At 33.1% G+C, this 22,570-nt stretch overlaps 1 protein-coding gene across 1 annotated transcript; it reads left to right on the top strand.

The window, feature by feature from the left end:
- Nucleotides 1-695: 695 nt before the first annotated feature.
- On the top strand, nt 696-7,316 carry LOC129290986 (probable LRR receptor-like serine/threonine-protein kinase PAM74). Its single transcript, XM_054928054.1, has 13 exons — nt 696-1,360; nt 1,613-1,895; nt 1,946-2,073; nt 2,269-2,463; nt 2,722-2,793; nt 2,934-3,005; nt 3,081-3,158; nt 3,468-3,649; nt 4,113-4,330; nt 4,442-4,568; nt 6,086-6,148; nt 6,264-6,453; nt 6,899-7,316. Exons 1-13 carry the CDS (start codon nt 696-698, stop codon nt 7,314-7,316), a joined length of 2,691 nt encoding a protein of 896 aa, XP_054784029.1.
- The last annotated feature ends 15,254 nt before the right edge of the window (nt 7,317-22,570 follow it).

Here is a 22,570-nt window from a genome sequence, read left to right as displayed (position 1 = left end):
ACTGAGACAACTTTCTGTTCACATACTTAAATAATCTTTGACCCAACTCGATTATGATAAAACCCCTTGTTATTCAGATTCCCACCCACCCCAAACAAAAAAAAGTAGTCATGCTAAGCGTGTTTTTTTTTATCACTCCCCTATACTTTCTCCACAGGAAAGGCCTTACACATCCCTTTCACCAAATTTATTCGAACCTTCCTTGGTTCTATCCTGCAACCTTTCTCATTCGAAAGCGCCCATGCCACTAGCCAGGCCAATAGGCACTACTGGCTGCTAAGCGTGTTAAGCACTGCCGAAACTTATAGAAGAAGGGACCCAACAGATGTCCAAGGGGAAAAACAAATTTAGACCAAGTCCAAGTCCAGTCAACTTTGTTCTTTTGAAATAAGTTATAATTATTAATATGAAAGGAATTTTTGAAAAAATGACTAAATTAAATGTTAAGAGAAATTATGTGGATCAAATAATTACTTTTTTTTTTTAATTATAGTTAATTTAGACGAAGTCCAACAAGCATAGAAAAGTCGTCGTCGTCCTCTGTAATAGGTTCAAATGTTGTTGCCTCTGAGTGCCTTTTTCATAACATTTCTATATATATACTCACTCTTGTCTTCTGAAAACATGCAGAGCAAATAATTTAAGCTACCAAATTCATTTCTCTACTTCTATTTTCCTCAAAACTTGAAAACACGATGCAGGGCACACCACTGTGGATTCTGGCCTTGGTTGTGTTTGTTTCAGTCATCATTACTAGCAACTCAGCACAAGTTGTTGCATATGGTGCAAATTCAGGGGCGATAAGCATCGACTGTGGGTTACAGCAGGAGAGTCGGGACGAGGTCAATGATTTTTATTATGAGGCAGATGGTTCACAGTTTGCAGAATCTGGCGAAATACATAATGTATCTTCTGAGTACATCTTGACAAGTAAAGACGAGCAGATTGGGCAGCAACTGAACACCTTGAGAAGCTTTCCAAAAGGGCAAAGGAACTGCTATACACTCAAACCCAAACAAGGCAAAAATAACAAATATCTCATCAGGGCTTTCTTCAAATATGGAAACTATGACAACAAAAATTCAACTCCAGAGTTTGATTTGCATCTTGGCGTCAATTACTGGACAACAATTTCATTGCAAAGATCCGATTATATTACACGATCCGAGGTCATTCATGTTGCCCCGACTGACAACATTGATGTGTGTCTGGTAAACACAGGCGGGGGGGCGCCGTTCATTTCCTTGTTAGAGCTATGGCCTTTGTTGAATTCTCTATATCAGCCCATGTCCAGTTCACTCCCGCTCGAACTCATCTCACGTCCTAACCTGGGCATGACTGAAGATTTTGTTTTCATCAGGTGACTTGATCTACCTTTTGACGTTTTCCTACTTGCTCTATTTATCTAGTACTGTTCAACGTTGTGAAGCCAGCAACTCCCTGTACTTTTCATTTTTATGTTGATATTTGATAATCCTGCTTCGTTTGTCATCTTAATTTTTCTACATCTGCACGTATGCAAGGGCTTTTTCTTTTTCTTCGTTTGCATAATATTTTTGGAAGATGTATATTCCAAACTTCATTAACATGTTCTGTTCAAATGATAATGCAGATATATTGACGATGTTTATGGTAGGTCCTGGTTCAATAAAACGATCGACAACTCAATGCCGATCATGACATCAGATGCGATTGAAAGTGATTCAACAGCCTACAAACTACCATATGAAGTGTTGAGAACTGCGATCCAATCACCGAATGATAACTTATTGATCAACTGGGATTACCTTGAGGGTTATGAGTATTATGTTTACCTTCACTTTTTCGACTTTGTTGCGCATGAGAATCAACAAAGAAGCATGGAAATTGCTTTCACTGATACGATCCGAGAGAACGTAACTCTTGAACACAAGCAGTCCATACCATGTTTAAGATAATTGAGAAGGGAGTTTCTCCCGATAATATTTTAATCACGTCCTTGCCAAGTTCTCGTTTACCTCCCATGATCAATGCTTATGAGGTTTATAAAGTACTGCCCCAGCCTAATTCATCAACTAATGAAGGAGATGGCAAGTACCTTTATCGTTTTATTTCATTATATTATTCTTATCCTTTTCCCCATCGAAAAACGACTGCTCGTTGTAGTCTACTTTCTTACGTTGGTCTATTTTTTGAGCCAAAACCATCATTCTTTTACTAGTTCCATATTTTATGTTCTCTTGGGGACTTCTTTTATCAGGTGCTAAAACACAAGGCTCTTTGATTCAGATTTAACTACTATGATTGCATACTAAACCCTGAAACGCTACCTCTGCTTGAAATGACAGTCAAGGCTATGCAAAACATCAAGCATGCTTATGACATCAAAAGAATCGACTGGCAAGGAGATCCCTGCATGCCAATAGATTATAGATGGGAAGGTCTGACTTGCAACTCTGACAGCATTCCAAGGGTCACTTCATTGTGAGTTGTCTTCTAATCTTTCTCTTTTTTTTCCCCGGAGTTTTTAGACATGATAACATTGGTGGAATTAGACACTCTACCGAAAAGTCAAACATTTTCGCTGGGGACTCTACTCTGCTGTTCTGCTGATTATTGACATGTCAATATCATTTTCGTAGCAGAAAATAATGAATTTATCTATTTTGTGACTTCCAGTGTCTTTCTTTTTTACTTGTGTTCATTATAGAAAAATGTCCATTCCTGACAAAATATAAGCAGGAATTTGAGCTCAGGCAATCTGATCGGAGAGATAAATACTTCATTCTCCAATCTCCAAAAGTTGGAGTCCTTGTAAGTATTCAAGTAATCTACTCGCATTTTTTTTAGTCAAATTCATTATCCAAGGTAGAAACTTTCCCTTGTATGTTCACAAGGCACAATAACTCTGATGTAATAATTTCATCCAACTAATGGAAAGTCTCGTGTTGCAGGGACTTGTCTAACAACCTATTGATTGGAGAAATACCTTCATTTCTAGCAGAACTGCCAAATTTGAAATTACTGTAAGTTGCAATGTGACAGCAACAGCATTACTGTTCATAAAGTCTTGCAATGTTTCTCACGTGATGTATTTGCAGTAATTTGACAGGAAATAACCTCACAGGTTCAATTCCCAAGGCTCTAAGGGAGAAGTCCGGTACCACTTTGACACTAAGGTTTGCACATACTCTGCGTAAAACTGAAAAAAAAATATATATATATATATATATATATATCATTCCTTTGCAGCTGCGTTGTCTGTATATGATGGCTTTTCTTCTGTTTGGATTGTGAAATATTCAGAAGATTTTGTTCTGTTCTTTCTCCCTTACTTTTGATGTTTAGCATAAAACATATTAGCAGTCTTCATTTGAGCAATCTTCATGTATGATATTATCAATATCATGAAAGCCAAATTCTAATTATTAATAGACAGATCATTTTGTACGACTAACACTTACACCTTGATGTTATTTTTTTCCTAGTTTGGATGCAAATCCAGGTCTCTGGCTGGTAGACTCTTGCTTAAAGAAAACACAGAAGACCATTATAACACTGATTGCATCTGTAGTAGCTTCTGTAGTTGTTCTTGTGACAGCAGTCTGCATTCTTGTGATATTCTGCAAATACAAAAGGAAAAAACGAGGTGATATGGAAGGTCACCTAGGTGAGCTTACACCTACATTTTTCTTCTTTTTTTATTTATTTTCCTGTTATGAACCATTGGAGGCATTTATTTTAATTCAAGTTGCTTTAACATTCTATTGTACTCCCTCCGATTCTAAGCATAGGAACTAGTTGAAGGGTTTACTATTATCATAAAGATAAGACCTCAATACAATTTTTCTCTCAAATTATAATTTTTCCCGCAAACTATACCCATTGATTGCACATATTGAAAGGAGGGTTTCCATCAATAGGAGTAGTTTTCAATGTAAATGATTAGAAGAGGTATTTTAGGAAACCAGCACACGTATTTTACAAATAACTGACTTAACTAATTTTCTTAATTTCTGCAAATTAGTTATCTAGCTCCTACATTTAGGACAGAAGGGGTATGTATTTCTTATATAACTCACATCCAATTATGCATATTTGATGCTATTGGAATTTTATGTTCATTGTTGTAGTGAAGTATACTTCATCTGGGAAAGATGGGAAACTGAAATCAAAGAATCGAGCGTTTAATCACTCTGAAGTTGTTAGCATGACCAATGACTTTGAAATTGTGATTGGACAAGGGGGGTTTGGAAAAGTGTACCTTGGTAAACTTCAAGATGATACACAAGTTGCGGTAAAGATACTGTCCAAGTCATCACAACAAGGGTTTAAGGAATTCCAATCTGAGGTTAGAAGCAAAAATCATTGATCATTGATGTTGAAGTTGAATCTTATCCTTCAAATGATATGACAACATTAATTTGCTTAGATATATGATGATCTAAGGTTCAACATGCAGGCAGAACTTTTGATGATTGTTCATCACAGGAACTTGGTTTCTCTTACTGGCTATTGTGATGATGGTGACGTGAAAGCACTGGTTTATGAATATATGAATGGAGGAGATCTTCGACACAAATTATCAGGTTTGTTAAGGTTTACATTCCAAATATCATCACAATGATAGCATAGTTTAATCTCAGTTCTAACTCTCCCAATTTACAAATAGGAAAGTAAGTGAAATTAAATTCGGTGTCATACAAGTAAGAATAGGAGAGAGCTTATTTTCTCTTTAACTTGGGTTAAAGTTTGTGATAGGCTTTATCGAGACATTGATCTGAGGGGAAAAAAAACGAGGTTAATGAATCGACATCTTGATTAATTAGGTTCATATCTATTACTCAAATCTTCATTTGCTCCATATTCTGGCCAGAACATTCCAAAATTGAAATTCTGATCCACTGGAGGGAAACGCTTCAATGCACTTCCATTCACATATATAGCTCTCGGCATATTTTACAACCAGTTATGCCTTTTTGCAAGAAGAAAGATGGATATTTCTTAGAGAAAAAGAACTTTGTTAGGAACGACTGGAGATTTCTAGGTAGAACTCGGAACAATATAAACGGAAAGCAAACCAGCCAGGAAAGCTTGAGTTTTTACCATTCCACTGGACAAATATTATATTACATCAGCTTATCAGATCCAACCCAATATTCCTTCTACACCAAAAATATAAATATACAGCCACCAACAGAATGGTGCAAAGGTTGGAGGTGATTTCTTTCCACTACTGGAGAGAACACTACAAATTTAGACCATCAGATTGAATTTGATGATTTAGATTGAACAATTTTTAAAGTACAGATTAATTTATATCGTTAAAATTTTATCTGAACGGTTTAGATTTATAGTGGTGACGTATTGGACAGAAACTAAGTCCACAGAGATTATGGATATCCCTCGGCTGCAGAATGTTGAACCATACAAATACTACAAATGATGCTGATAAGGACACCGTGAACACACACTTCCAACAGCCAACAAAGCAGAACAAGAACCTCATATACATAGCAGTTTTGCCAACTTTCTGGAGGTTGGCTCTCTCCAACAATTATCTTACCAAAGTTCTTCTCACTTGTGTCGTCATCATGACTACCACGTTTTGCTCCTCTATTCTGTCTTGCTCGGTCCTTACCTTATATGTTTTCTCTTCTAAGTGTTTTGGTGGCAGCAATATGTTGGAACCTATCAAACTGAATGACTAATTTTAGGTGGTTTAGATAGCACACTAGATGACTTTCAACTTCAAGCTTCATGAGCCATCAATTAAATCCTCCCCCCCCCCCAAAAAAAAAAGAACAACATAAACTTACCTGGATACTTGAGCTTCAATTTTCTAAGTCCATAGACAAAACAAACTTTAACATTTAGAAAGTAATAAATTACATTTCCAACATTATAAATCAAATCAGGTGGAAAGAACCAGCAAGCATGTCATGGGTAACGCCAATAAAGCCCATATAGTTTCCAAGATTCTGTGATGTCTTTCAAATTACGTTGACATGATATTTCTGCAAAAGGTTGGAAAGTAGGTTATAGAATTACTTAGTTATTGTGAGGATGCATAATAGTTTTTTCGCACAACCTAAATATTTTGCAGATAAGAATGCGTATGTTTTGACATGGAATGAGAGACTTCATATTGCATTGGATGCCTCATATGGTGTGTAAGCTAATTTTTCCCCTTCTTGGCATTGGTTATCCATATTCCTTTGCTTTTATTCTTTTTCCTTTTATTTTAGCTTAAGAAAGTCTCATGTTGCTCAATGAAAATGCAGGATTGGACTATCTACATAATGGTTGTAAGCCACCAATAATCCATAGAGACATTAAAACTTCCAATATTTTGCTAAGCAAAAACATGCAAGCCAAGATTGCTGATTTCGGACTGTCTAGGGCTTTCTTCAATGATTTTGACACTCATTTTTCAACTCGCCCTGCTGGCACATTAGGCTACCTTGATCCTGAGTATGTTGCTTCTAATTTCTAGATTTCTTAATTATCCTTGATGGGAACAATTTGTTGATTAATTTTAGAGCAATTTATCAAAGACTTTAGAAAACTTAATAGGATAGCTTGTAAATACTAGATAGCATTTTAAACACATCCAGTATTACACCCAAAATCATCCACAAATTGTTAGATGTACCTATTATTGTGCCTGAAAGAACTCATTTGCTTAACTTAATTTCTTTGATGTCTAATGGTCATGCTAAAATTTTATATTCCATAATGCCAGAAATCTGAATAAGATTTATTTATTTTTTTCAAAATAGAAAATTCTTACATACATCTCAAACTTTAACAAAGGATAGTATAATGGCTTGTAAATGGCATTTTCACCAATTGAACACATCTAATGTTACATATAAATGAAACTTCCTCAATGGCTAATTAATCTCACAATTTACAGATTCCATAGCTCTGGAAACTTGAATAAGAAAAGTGATGTTTATAGTTTTGGGATAATTTTACTTGAGCTGATGACCGGCCGACCAGCAATGATAGGAATGCCTGGCAACACAAGTCATGTAGCGGATTGGGTCACTCCAAAGCTAAGGAGTGGGGATATCCAATCCATTATGGATCCAAGACTAGAGGGAAAATTCAATACAGCTTCAGCATGGAGGTTTTTAGAGATGGCCATGTCTTGCGTTCTACCAACTGCAATCCAAAGGCCTGACATTAGTCTTGTAGTAGCTGAGTTAAGGGAATGCTTGGCTCTAGAAATATCCCTTGAAAATGCAGAAAGCAACTCTGGAATTTCTAGCTCTGCATTGAGCATCAGTTTTTCTCAGTCTGAATCAGATTTAGCTCCATATGCCAGGTAGGATTATTTTGCAGAGCCAATCTGTCTCTTCGAAGTTGATTGTCCAATCCAACCAGGGAGATTTGTTTTGTTCAGTCAAGTAATCCGGTTCTTTGGTATATTTCTATTATGCCTCTTTGTCCAAGGTTAGGCTGGTGCATGAGATGAAGAAATTTGTGAATGACATGCACTAAACCATTTCCATTGTATGCTGAAGTTTTTGTTTTTGTTCCTTTCTTTCTTGTCTGAAAAACTCATGTCTTGAAGTGGAAAGAAGACTTCAAATTGCAGTAGATATGGCAGATGGTTTGCAAAATGCCTTGATATATATATATATATATCAATTCGTTCTTTTCCCATTATGGAGTTACCGGATTGATCTACCTACATATATAATGGAAATAATGCACCTCTAATTGACAGAGACGTGAAGACATCTAACATCTCACTAAGCCAAAATATATAAGCCAAGATTGATTACTTGATCTTTTGCAGACTTCGTTACTTCTTGTGAATATTGAAGAAAAGTGACATTTTTTTCTTCAACTTTGGAATGATTTTGTTACGGTGGAGTGCATATTGGTGTCATTGAAGAGAGAGAGATTACAAGAATATCAAAGATATACAATTGCAACTTTTAAAATAACCCACAAGTTTAAAGATAAACATATTGCAGAGCAAAAGTGATTTCATCAATGACTAATTAATATTGCAAAAGTAATTTCAACTCCTAGGGAAACTTGAATAAAAAAAGTGACGTCTATAGTATTGGGATCTGTCTGTTAGAGCTAATAACTAGTCGCCCAGCAATAATTGGAACATCAGGCCACAGTTGTCATATATGCGATTGGGTGAGACCAAAGCTGGATAGTGGAGATGTCCACACTAGTACAAAATATGAAATTCAAGGGGCACTTTCTATATCGATTGAAAGGCAAACGATGTAGAAAGTTAAGGCGGTGGCATTTTTGTAATTTTTGCAATGTGTATTATAGTTTTTACACTGGGTGAAAAGGCAATCGCTGTTAAAAATACTTTCTACAGTGGGTGCATGGACACCCGCTGTAGAAAATAGAGTTTCTGCAGCAAGTGGAAAAAAAACGGTTTTCTACAGCAGGTGGCTTCCACTCGATGTAGAAAACATGCTTTTCTACAAAGGGTACAAGCCACCCGCTGTAGAAAGTGGTTCAATTTTTTTTTATTTCTAAACTCCGCACTTCTCCTCCCTCATTTTTGTGCCTTCAGAACACTCATTCGTGCTTCCCTCCCTCGTCCCCCTTCCCCATACTCCATCGTCCCCACCCCTCTCGGCCCACCCCTGTCCCCCCCGTCCCCCTCCCCCGAGCACCCGTCCCCACCCCAGTCCCGCTGCCCCCCATCCTCGGCCCCCGCTCCCCTTCCCCAGCCCCTCGGCCCCCACCCCCTCCCCCCTCGGCCCTCGCCCCCATTGTCCACAGCACCCCCTCCCCACCCCCCTCGGCCCCCGCCCCCACACCCCTCCCCCTTCTACTGCCATTCCCTCCCCCTGCCTTTACTGCCTCTTCCTCCTCCTCCTCCTGCTTGCTCCTCCTTTTGTTACTGTCGCCACTTTTGATTGATTAGGTATGGCTCTTAATTTTTATAAAGATAATTTTTTATTTGATTGTATTTTTTTGTTAATTTATTAGGTTGATATGTGTATATATATATGATGATAATGATATTGATTATTGTTGGGAGTGCTGTTAGTGGATTTATAAATCCTTAAGTTGTTGTATGTGATCATCAATTTGGTTTAAAATTATCAATTTTCTCTATTAAAATTTTTTAAAAGTCTTGGGAGGTCCAATTTTTAGGGGAGACTATGTCAAAATTTTTTAAAATTCATTCTTTTCCCTTGAATTGCTTAAATTTAGTTTTTAAGAAAGCCTCATCAAGTTGTTTGCATGTGGTCATTTTTAAGAAGGTCAAATTTTTAACATTAGTATATTCTTTAGGAGTTGACATATGAATTGTAGTTGGATGAATGCTAGACGAACGAGTGATGAGTATGATAATGGGGTAAAGGAATTTTTAGAATTTGCTAAGAAAAATGTTGTTGACAATAGTGTAAGGTTCTATTGTCCTTGTGTTAATTGCTCGAATGAGAGGAGATTAGATGCTGTCGAAATAAGAGAGCACTTGATTTATGATGGGATTTGCAAGAATTATACAGTATGAATTTGGCATGGTGAACGATTGAAAAATTATAATAACACGTCTCAATATGTGAAAATTGATAATCTGGATGATGAAATAGATATGAATGAAGATCAGTTAGAGGACATTATCCGTAATATGGGGGAAGAAGCTTTTGAACGAGCACATATGTATGATAACTTGTGCACTGACGCGGAGAAGCCTCTATACCCGAGGTGCACTGATTTTAGTTTGTTATCTGGGGTGTTAAAACTGGTTACCTTAAAGGCAAGAGCTGGGTGGAGTGACCAAAGTTTCACTTGGTTGCTAGAGTTACTTCAAATAATGTTGCCGAAAGGCAATGTACTACCAAATTGTTATTATGATGCCAAGAAGATCTTATGTCTAATGGGTATGAAGTATAAAAAAATACATGCATGCCCTAATGATTGTGTGTTGTACAGAAAAGAGCTTGAAGGGGAGGAGAAGTGTTCGAAATGTGAGGCACCACGGTACAAAGAGAAGAGGGCTCCTGAAAAGGTCTTATGATATCTTTCAATTATAGCAAGGTTCAAGCGCTTGTTTGCAAATACTAATGATGCGAAGAACTTGATGTGGCATGTAAATGAGAGGATATATGATGGAAAACTTCAACATCCAGCCGATTCTCCTTAGTGGAAGAAAATTGATCAATTGTTTCCTGAATTTAGTAATGAGCCAAGAAACCTGAGGCTCGGACTTTCTACTAATGGAATGAATCCTTATGGTAGTCTCAGTAGTATACATAGTTCATGGCCTATTCTTTTGGTGATTTACAACCTATCACCTCGGCTGTGCATGAAACAGAAGTACATGATGCTATCCATGTTGATTTCAGGACCAAAACAACCTGAAAATGATATTGATATTTACCTAAGACCTCTAATTGAAGATTTAAAAATGTTGTGGGAGGTAGGTGTGGAAGTGTTTGATGCAAATCGGAAGGAAAATTTTAAGTTACATGCTATGATCTTTTGTACTATAAATGATTTTCCTGCATATAGGAATTTGTCTGGCTATAGTGTGAAAGGTCATAAAGCTTGTCCAATTTGTGAAGAAAGCACAAACTATCATCAACTTCAACATGGAAGGAAGACAGTCTACCTTGGCCATCGGAGGTTTCTTAAATGAGATCACCCTTGTCGTAAATTAAAGAAAGCTTTTCATGGTCACCAAGAGCACAATCATGCTCCGGATGCTTTGACTGGGGATCAAGTATTTGAACGAGTGAAAGATATCAATATTATCTTCGGTAAGACTAAAAAGAACATTGGTGCAAGGAAAAAAAGGTCTATCTTTTTTGACCTTCCATATTGGGACAATCTTGAAGTGAGGCACTGTATTGATGTTATGCACGTGAAGAAAAACGTGTATGATAGTATTATTGGAACGCTTTTGAACATACTAGGAAAGACCAAGGACGGTGTAAACGCAAGATTAGATTTGAAAGAAATGGGAATACGAGAGGATTTACACCCGAGACCAGAAGGTAAGCGAACATTATCCCCCAGCCTCTCATACATTGTGCAAGTTTGAGAAAATAAATTTTTGTAAATGTTTACATGGAATTAAAAGTGGGATAAAGGCTTGTTGTTGTTGTTGTTATTGTTGTTGTTTACATGGAATTAAAGTTCCTTCAGGGTATTCTTCAAATATTGGGAAGCTTGTGTCTGTAAAAGAGTTGAAACTAGTAGGCTTAAAGTCTCATGATTGCCATGTCTTGATGCAACAACTATTACCTTTGGCTATTCGAGGTATATTGAAAGAAGATTTAAGACTTACAATAACTAGACTCTGTTTCTTTTTCAATACTTTATGCAGTAAAGTTATAGATCCCTGTAAACTAAAAGAGTTAGAACAAGAAGCTTGTATGATTTTGTGCCAACTTGAGATGCACTTTCTTCCTACTTTTTTTGACATTATGGTTCACCTAATAGTGCATCTAGTGAGGGAGGTAAAATTGTGTGGCCCTGTTTATTTACGATGGATGTACCCAGTTGAGAGATACATGAAAATACTAAAAGGGTATATCAAGAATCCATATCGACCTGAAGCATCGATAGTTGAAAAATATGTTGCCGAAGAAGCCATAGAATTTTGTTCTAATTACTTGTCAAGTACAGAATCAATTGGACTTCCTAAATCTCGTCGTGAGAAGAGGAAATTAGGTCAAGGCACACGTGGAGTATCAGTAAAGAGCATGAGTCATGATGAATTACAAGAAGTACATTTATATATCTTGAATAATATTGATGAAGTTAAAGAATACATTTCTTCTCACAAAGAACTTCTAAAGGCAGAAAATTATTGAATGAGAATGACTGAACAATGGTTGTTGAAAGAGCATAATAAGACTTTTGTAGATTGGTTCAAGTAGAAAGTTTTGAATGAAAGTAGCGTTTCTGATACAATTAAATGGTTGGCAGGAGGTCCTAACTTTGATGTTATATGTTGGAGTGCGTATGATATTAATGGGTATTCTTTCTACATAAAGTCCTTAGATGAAAAGAGTACAGTGCAAAATAGTGGGATTATGATAGTGGCTGAAGCCGTTCACTTCTCTAGCTCAAAAGATAAGAAACCTAAACTAGCAGTAAGGACTTATTTTGGGGTTATTGAAGAGATTTGGGAGGTTGATTATACAAAATTTAGAGTTCCTATTTTCAAATGCAAATGGGTTGACATCAATAGTGTTTATAATGATAAGTTAGGATTTACAATGGTTGATCTTAAAAAACTAACTTATGGGGATGAGCCATTTATCATAGCAAACTAAACTAAACAAGTTTTCTATGTGACAGATCTAAAAAATAAAAATTGGTCAATAGCACTAAAAGGAAAAATGGTGATTAATAGTGATGATAATCAAGAATCAAGCTTTCGATATTTCTGAAACCCCTACTTTCTCATCAGGGCTATCAATTTTGAATGTAGTAGATGAAGTAGATGATGAACATGCTACAAGAAATGATCACCATGAAGGGATATAGGAGAATATCCCTATATGAATTTAGTTTTTAAATTAAAGTATGTTTCCTAAGTTCAATTAAATTTATATTATGTTTTCTAACTATCTTATATTTGTTTATTTTTCTAATTAATTTAATCTATATGAATTAATAGGAACATGGAGTATCAGAGTGAACATGGTGATGACACTCAGAGCCAGCCCACTATTGGCCAGCTACTTGGTGATGACTCAAGTCAGGGTACCCTTAGTGAGAGCCAGTCTGTAAAAAAAGGTAGATGTGGCACACGATTGAGAGATTTGACATTAAGTAGGAGTGCTGGGCATAGGTTACCAATCCAATTTGATCAAAGATGGAATCCGATAGGGGAACACAAGGCCAAGTTTGTTAGTTTTCTTGGCCTTTTATCTCGTACCAAGCCCCCTATTGTATTTGAGGACTGGTCTGATGTGCCAGAATGTGTGAAGGACCAGATATGGGAAAGTATTCAGGTATATAATTAATTTATGCATATAGTTATATATCATTGTTAAATTACTAATTATCATCTTGTGTTTTAATTGCAGCTCACGTACGATGTTCCTTCTAATCAAGATTGCCGACACAAGTTGATTTCCTACTGTGGAATGTACTGGAGAAATTTCAAGACTGATCTTGCTAGGAGATATATCCATATTGAGGTGCCAGAGGGTCAGGCTCTTCCTAATCCTCTCGACACATACCAGTTCCTTGATGAAGATACTTGGCAAGAATTTGTCAGGATTCGAACTTCTGAAAAAGCTTTGGTCTGTTGATTTCTAATTAATTTAAGTTTTGTTTAGTTTTACTTCAACTATAAAATTTAAAATTAATTTTTTTAACAAGAAAAATGAGCTAGAGGGCAGGAAATTGCTCGACAGAATCAATGCCCCCACATGCTGTCTCGTGGGGGTTATGCTAGGGCTGATAATATATTGATGGTGGAGAAACAGAAGAAGAGAGAAGAAAAAGCTAAGTTCAATCCTTCCATACTCCTTTCTCCACCATCCCTCATCTCCTGAGAGAAGAAATGGAGATATGGACACCAATACAAAAAAGGAGGCAAAAAAGGCTATACAAGCGAGACGGCGCACGAGATTGCTGAGAGGATTGTAAGTAATATTATTATTTCTTGTCCCTTTAAATTTCTATACAATTATATATAATATTAATTAAGATTGTTATTTTTATATTACAGGATGCTCTTAAGGAGCAAAAAGCCCAAGGAAGTTTTATTCCAGAGGGCAGAAATGATCTCTTGATGGTTGCAACAGGAAAACCAGAGCATCCGGGTTGTGTGAGGGGCGTTGGACATGGTATGGGTATGAGAGACTACTTAGGAGCACCTTTACACCCCAACTCAGGAGGTGTAGTAACTATAGAAGAACTTGAAACAGTGATATCCATTTTGAGACAGCAAACTAAAGAAGAGTTTGAAGCTTCATTCGAGGCCCGGCTTTTACAAATGTAGGAGCAAATGAAGGAGGAAATGATGAGCATGATGAGCTCACGACAAGAGACGCCTACTGAACCAGTTCATACATCTCCTGGATTTCATAGCACAAAAGGGAGTAATGTTCTTGAGCGTGTGTCAGAGGGTCCTTCTAGTGATAACATTGGTGAACCATGCGAGATGTTTCTAGAAGATCCTGATAGACGCTTAGTTGCTCTTGGTAGCGTTTACAACTTAGGGTCAACCATCCACCATGAGAAAATTCAAGATTATCAAGTAAGAGTGGTGGTTGAAAATCTAAAAGTTCCAAACGCGTTAGTTCCATTCCCTACTGATGAGGTGAAGACTGTAGCAAAAATTGTTGGCAATTTTATCCTGTGGCCCAAGAGACTTGTGAATATGGTTCAACCTATGGTATGTAATTTTATTATGTTGCAGCTTTCCCAAAATGTTTTCTTACTAACTATTTCTTTCTTTTTTATTATGTATAATAGCTTTTCTCGCCGAATCTCCTGAAACTTCCAGAACCCTCGTTAACTCCACACCAACAAATGATCTTAATGGCGTATGATCCATCATTCAAATTTAAAGATTTAGAAATGGATCCGGAGGTTGTGGGTAAAAAAGATATGATAGTGACAATTGAATAGGAAGATTTGCTTGGACTTTTGTCAGATAGTCAGCTTACCACACCACATATTGAACTATTTATGATGTAAGTTTGTGTGTCTTTAATGAAATTAACTTAATTATCAAGTCTAGTGATCTAACAATTGCATTACTGTAGGTACCTTCATCATTTGTGCATCACATCAGGCAAAGGTGATAAGTTCGGATTCCTTTACTCACATCACATGACAAAGAAAGGGAATAGTTCGGAGTTAAGGGCCCAGTATCTCCAGCAAAGAATATATGAAGTCAAGAAAGATGTTTTTATGGCTCCATATGTGCACTCGTAAGGATCAATTTGTAATTAATAGTTTTTTCAATGTAGATTTACTTTAACTCGTCATATTTTGCAGGGACCATTGGCAATTGTTTATTCTTTCAATAAAAAGAAACACTATTGTCTTCTTATGTTCCCTCCATTACAAACTTGGGAAGGAAATGAAGAAGACAATAGACTCGTAAGTATATTTATGCAAAAATATTTAATATAATTTACACTAAATATTTTAGTTACTAACTTGGTGATCTTGAACATAGAGCAATGAAAACATATCAAAATGTGGTCTTGCAAAAGCACGGACATGAGCTCAAGGATCCTACATGGATCGAGCCAAAGGTAATGCTATACTTTATGAATATGTTCAATTACTAAGATTTTTTTATTGATTTCTTATGATTTATTCTTATACAGAGCCGTAGATAACCAGTGAAGATGAATTTGTACGGCCTATATATCATGAGACATATGCTTAACATTATCACATTGGGTATGACTGAATTTACAAAAGAGGTAAATATATTTTTAAGAGTTTTATTTTATTATGTTATTTGAGAGTACATAATAAGTTTCTTTTACAAATTATATTTTAGATGTTTGACAATTCGAATCCATTCCCCAAAGCTGAAATTGAAGACATTCGCATACGTTGGGCAACTTATTTTGGGGAGAATTTATGAGCTTTGTAAAAAATTTTATACAATTTAAGAAGTTTGTTAGTTATAGATAACTTTTGAAAATATTTGTTGACACAATATTTTGGATAGCTCAATATATAGTTCTTAGATAGTTCATAGATAACTTTGAGTTTTGGATAGTTGTTAATTTAATTTTATATTAAAATTGTAAATAAAATGAGCTGTCTAATTTAGCCGTGATAATTTTTGTGTACAGAGTAGGGTAAATTTAAAAATACGGATATTTATTTTAAAAACAAAATACACTTTTTACAGCAGTTATTACCATAACCGATGTAGAAATTAATATTCTACATCGTTAATGTAAAAACTGGTGTAAAATAACAAACTTTCTACAGCGGTTGGAACCCCAACAGGTGTAGAAAGTCTACTTTCTACACCGGTTGGAACCCCAACTGCGGACTTTCTACACCGGTTAGAACCCCAACTGCTGTAGAAAGTGGATTTTCTACAGCGGTTGTGTTCCAACCGCTGTAAAAAGTGCTTCAATTTTTAATTTTTTAATCATTGAACTATTTTCTATATCGGTTATGATTAGCCGACGTAGAATATGTATTTTTTACGACGGTCGTATAATCGATGTAGAAAGTTAGACTTTCTACATCCCTTGTAACACCACCTATTTAACCGCTGTAAAAAGTCATTTTTAACTGTTGTAAAAAGTCTCTTTTGTAGTAGTGCCAATCCTTGATGGATCTAAGGTTAGAGGATAATAAATCATGTAGTAAGTGATCTAAAGGATTGTTTGGCCCTTGCGGTGTCACTTGAAAATTCCGAAGGCAACAGTAGAATGATCTCAAGCATTACATTCAATATCAGTTATGTTTGGCTTGATTCAGACTCGGCTCCATTTGCTAGGTGATATAGGGACTAACATTATATGGCGCTCAGATTTTGTTGATTCCTGATTACATATGAAGCATATCACTTGGGAGAATAAGCTCTTAAATGATATTGAGATTCTCATGATTGCCAGCTGTAAGAATACCTTAAGAAATAAAAAAAATAACTGCTGGGATACTATTTTTTTTTTTTGTTGGCTCATTGAGGACGATTTTGGTGGGTAGAAAATAGAAATAAATAATGTTTTATATAAATAAAATTTGTTAATATACCAAATGCATCTTAGAACAACATTGCTCTAATGGACCATTAAACAAACATATATAGTAATAAAAACATACTAATATGCTGTTTATAAAAATATCTTATTAAAAACAATTTTGTAAAAGTTATAACACCCAAAAGTTATAATAAAAAATATTTTAATTTTATTTTAAAATATATTATCATAAAATTTTATGTTTATAATAATTTTTTCAAAAATAGGGGTGCCACACCTTTTACAAGATATAAAGAAAAAGAAAAAATAAATATATAAGGTTTAAGAGTTATTTTTGCCTTTCAACTTTGCTTAAAGGGTTACTAAGGACCCTAAACTTAACTATAGATCAATTATATCTCTCAATGTGAAAGATATTTTTCTTTATTATCCCGATATTAAAAATATTAAATGTTCGTTTGTTATCCGTGGGTCCTTATATTTTCAAATACTTTTTATTAAGTTAAAGGTTATTTTTGCCTCTTCACTTTTATTTGAAGAATCAATGGTACCCTCAATTTAAATATTTTATAATAAAAAATATTATATTTAAAAATGTAATGTGCGGCCTACTAATAATTAAAAAACATTACATAATAAAGAAAAAAATTTATAAAGTTAAGAGATATAATTAATTCATAATTAAATATAAAATTTTTAATAATTTTATAGGTAAAGTTGGGAGTAAAAATAATCCACCTCCAATGTATAAAATAAAGATAAAGATTTTTGTTTCCGTAAAATAGGTTGCCGTGTTGTTAGCTGTCATGTGCAGAGAAAGGGCATAGACATTTGAATCACAGGAAAACAAATGCAAAAAGCACAATCAAGAATCACTGAAGAGAATTAATTCCATTGCATAATCAAATAATTTTAATATTATACTGTAGGATCAAAGGATTTAAATATAATTAAAATTTATTATAAAAAATAAAATTGCCCCTTATATATATTTGTTGTGATGAGGGAATTAATTTTTGTTAAAATAAAAATAAAAACTTATTTTTAATAAAGATTTGTTCGTCAGATTACAACAATTTTTTTCTACCAAGTCAATATTTTAGAGTTGTTAATGAAAGAATTAATTATTAGTAAAATAAAAATGAGACTTGTTTTTATCCAAATGGAGATTTATTCACCAAATCACAATACTTATTTCTCTCTGGTATTAATTTTATATTTTGGAGTTGTTAATGAAGGAATTGATTATTGTTAAAATAAAAATGAAACTTTTTTTTTAATGAAGACTTGTTCACCAAATCATAACACCTGTTCTTTCTATTATCAGGTTAATTTTTTGGAGTTATTAATAAGAGAATTGATTATTATTAAAATGAAAGTGACACTTGTTTTTTTTTAAATAAAGATTTGTTTATCAAATCACAATACTTGTTCCTCTCCACCATCAAGTTAATTTTGTTGGAGTTGTTAATAAGGGAATTGATTGTTGTTATAATATAAATTGGACTTTTTTTTTAGAATGAAAAGTTATTGTTAAGAGTATATACTATATATATGAGGGATAGTTTTGTATTTTCCTAACAAATTTTAATTCAATTTAGATGTTTTAGTCCTTCAGAGAAATATTAGAACCATTCTGTCATGCAGCGCAATTGATTTATATATCTTCACTGGTCCTTGATTGTAATTTTTCCAAAACAAATTGACTTGACTTTGCTTTACAATATCAACGTTGAGTTCGTAAAAGTAGGACAAAATATAAAAATTCCATTATTTATAAACTATAAAAGACATATTCATAACTTATATAAAGCAATACAGTAAAACAAAGATTATTGACAAAATTTGAACACGGAGCAAGAACTCGCCCAAATTTGCGCCTTCTAGAATTCATACACTTGATTTTATATATATATATATATATATATATATATATATATATTTGACATAAAATTGAGAGTTTGATGCCTACTTGCAAAAAGATCTGCAGCAATTTAAATGGCGATGGCTAATTGATGAAGATAGTGTACAATGTCGGAACTCTGCATCTTGTTCTTCCATTTATTTGTATTCAATGAGTTTACCAACATGTCGTCCTTTAATTTCTTTCTAATCAATGAACTAAACCGTAGCATGATAATACCAAGGTAACAAAAATTAAATTATACTAATGATAACACTAGTTCAAAGGTTAATACTTAATAGTTAAAATCATAATCAAAATATGAACAAACTAATCATAAATAAAATATTTTATTAAATTGATTAAGACATTGATGATTTATTTTATTAGTTCAATTAGGTGAGTTGATATGAATTTTTATATTTTGAATAATACTATTTATTTTTAGATTTTAGATTATACATTCATTCAATCATGTCAGACACAAAAAAGGAGTTGGCAATCATATAATTTAATAAAAAAATATAACTATTTAAGCAAAACAAAAAAGAAAAACATATTCAAAAAATTTTAAAAAATAAAAGAATAAACACAACATAAGAAACTAAATTGATAAAAATTAAATTGATTTTACTATCAATTTATTCTCATTAAATCTTGTTTTTATTCTAAGTTATTAACATAATTTATACATCAAATCAATTAAATGATCAATTTGTATTTCAAAAATTAAAAGAATAACATGATAATTTAAAAATATAAAGAATTAAATTTATAAAATTAAATTAATAATTAAAATAAATATAAGAGCCTAAAATTTTCCTTGACTCACTATTACGGCATTACCTCCCCTGCTTGTGCCAGACGGTTAGTCAATGGGTTGCCCTGTTGCGTCATTAGCCAATCGCATGGAGAGTGGGGGCCTTTTTAATGGCATTGTCATATCATAATACATCATATGTCCTTTTTTTTTTTGGTTGCCAAAAAAATATCTTTTTTATTTCAAAAAAAAATTTAGATAAGTTCAGTATGAAACAAAGCTATGAGTTGGGGCTAACTCCATCAAGCCATCTCTTTTAAATTCAAAAATAATTAAAATTAGGCTGTTATTTTTAAAAAAATAATAATTTGAGATTAAAAGGGCATCCTTTTAAACTCAAAAATAAAAAGACAGGCCTTTTAGGCCCTTTTATTATTTTTTAAAAAATTATAATATAAAAAATAGAAAATTAAATATATAATTAAAAGAAATGAACATCTAATTAGACTCATTTATCCCTTCGTTATTTATTCATTAAGATTTAGTTGATAATATTAACTAAGTTTAATGTCTATTGGTGTCAATTTTGATATTGTTATTTGATATTAGACTTAAATGTTTAAGTTTTTTATACTTGTTTGTGGTGTAAATTGATTTAAATTTATTTTCCTAAACTTAATCCTATGTGTAATATAAAAAATAAAAGATTAAATATATAATTAAAAGAAATGAACATCTAATTAGACTCATTCATTTATTAAGATTTAATTGATAATATTAACTAAGTCTAATTTCTATTGGTGTTAATTTTAATATTATTATTTGATATTAAATTTGGATGTTTAAGTTTTTTATACTTGTTGTGGTGTGAATTGATTTAAATTTATTTTATTAAACTTAATACTATGTGTAATAACTTTTTTAAGAATTATAAATATATTTTTTAAAAAAATTTAAACTAAAAAAAAGCAAAAAAAAAAAAGATATGGCTGACCCTTCAACCCTAAAGGCAAGGTTGGGACTTGCAAAAAGAAACCCTAAGGTATAATTTAGCTTATTAAGGTCAACCTATTTAAACCCTAACTTTTAAGGGCTGGCCTTCATTGATAACTCTAACATAGAAGTTAAAGCATGTTTCACAAGCTCAAAAAAAAAAAATTAAAATCAATAGTAAGAATTAATCATTCATACTCTTTTCGTCTCTATATATAAAATATTTTTAATCAAATCACACAAATAAATAAAAGTTGATTTTTTTAACCGAATCATGCAAATCAATAAAAGTTAATTATCTAATTAAAAGCACAATAACATTTTAATTTTGTCCTTAATTATTATAAATAAATAATGAATCTCTTTTTTTAAAAGTAAATTAATAAGAGTATTTATCTTTTTTTTTATTTTAATAAGGAAATAATGATCCATTTATTAAAAAATATGTTAACAATCTTGTATATTTAAAGATAAAAAAATTAAAAAAAATTTTTATATATAAAGATGGAAGAAGTATGTCCTTATAATTGTGATGGGCAATGGGAGTGTGTAAATCTTGTCATTATTATAATATGTTTGTAACCCTTTTATTAGAATAAAAAATCACATTTAAAGTATTAAATATATTTTATTAGATCAGATCAGCACCAGTGCAGCCAAAAACTAATTCTTAATCTAATCCGATACAACCCTTAAAACATGACATTCATTGACTGGGTCAAAAACTAGTAAAACATATCGATAACCAATAAAAGTAAACCGGTTATTAAATTAGATTAAAGAAAATGTCAACTTCAATCAATCAGTCAAATTAAAAAAATCCACAAAACATCAATTTTAAAACTTGAGGGCCTTGAGCTGCAATTTTTCACCTCACAACTAAACCACACTAACTGGCGTTGGTCTCTCGTCTCCACTTCTTTTTATAGTTGAAATGCCTAATGCATTTAAAATCAAATTGATTATTGAATTAATTAAGATATTAAATCATGAGTTAGTGATTTAAGTGGAATTGAATTGGGAATCAAATTGGTGACAAATCAATGATAATTAAAATAATATAATTTAAATAAAAAGATATTAATTATAAAAATATTCAATCAAATCTAAGGTTAATCTTTAATATAAGATACCAATACAATAATAATTATAAAAATATAACCACTCAAAAGTCTAATAATAATAAAAAATAATAATAGATAAAAACAATCAAAAATGCTAAGCAACAATAAACAAATTAACAATAGCAAATAATGTAAAAACCACTTATTTTGAATTAAAAATGTAGAGAAAGAAGAGGCATAACAATAAAAAAAAATTAATGACTAGACGATGAGGAGATTTACTGAGAAAGATAGAGGATAGTAACGTTATGATGAGTTCTACCTCATGATGAGAGAGAGAATAGCCGGGAGCGACACGAGTTATGCATCATGATCACGATGAGTTTTGCACTTCTGCTACACGGTGAGAGAGATAGAATTCAAACTAGGAAAGCCAGGAGCCCAAGAAAGAGACAACGGTGGAACAGGCAACGATAATGGTCGATAATCGATGCGTGGGGTTCGATTTGAGCTAAGGCTAGAGATGAGTGTTTAGAGCTGGTAAAGGTGGGGTTTGATTGATTAATTTCAAAATTTAAAAATAAAACCAATGAAACCTCTTTGCCTTTTTGCTTTTTCAGTTTTTTCTTTTAAAAAAAAATCCAAAAACATCATATTTTGGGGATTTTGAAGGGCAATGTAGAAATTTTTGAAGTTTTTGAAGGAAAAATAGGTGACTTAATTGACCTAGCTAGCCCGTCGAGTTATCCAATTTACCTCGAGTTGACCCTGAGTTGGCCATGTCATACCGGGTTACTCGCTAGCTAAGTTAGGATGAAAATTGAACTATGGATAGGCTAGTTTATTGGTTGACTTGGCTAGTTTGATCTGATTTTCCATACAATGGAATTGCCTGATCCACCCTTTCAATGTTTTTATGTGGGACTTTGAAGTGCCAGTATTCAAAATTCTTGTCTTCTTCATTTTCCTCTTTTTCTTTTCATTGATATTTGCTATTTTCTTCTTCTTAAATATTTTATTTTTTTAATATAAACACATATTTTTAATCTTTGTACATTTAACTATTTGTCTATACTTTTTGTATCAAGTTTTATCTTTTTAACTTAGTTGTAATTAGCCTCTTAAAAGTATCTAATATTTATTTCTTCTTTTTTTTCTTCTTAAAAGTATTAGATGTAAGCACAAATATAAAATTTTTAACATGCTTAATATA

The sequence above is a fragment of the Prosopis cineraria genome, unplaced genomic scaffold (assembly GCF_029017545.1).
Source record: "Prosopis cineraria cultivar Desert tree isolate PC_DT_omini unplaced genomic scaffold, ASM2901754v1 PC13, whole genome shotgun sequence".
In the NCBI taxonomy this organism is placed as follows: Eukaryota; Viridiplantae; Streptophyta; class Magnoliopsida; order Fabales; family Fabaceae; genus Prosopis; species Prosopis cineraria.
This window is presented reverse-complemented; position numbering and strand designations above follow the sequence as displayed.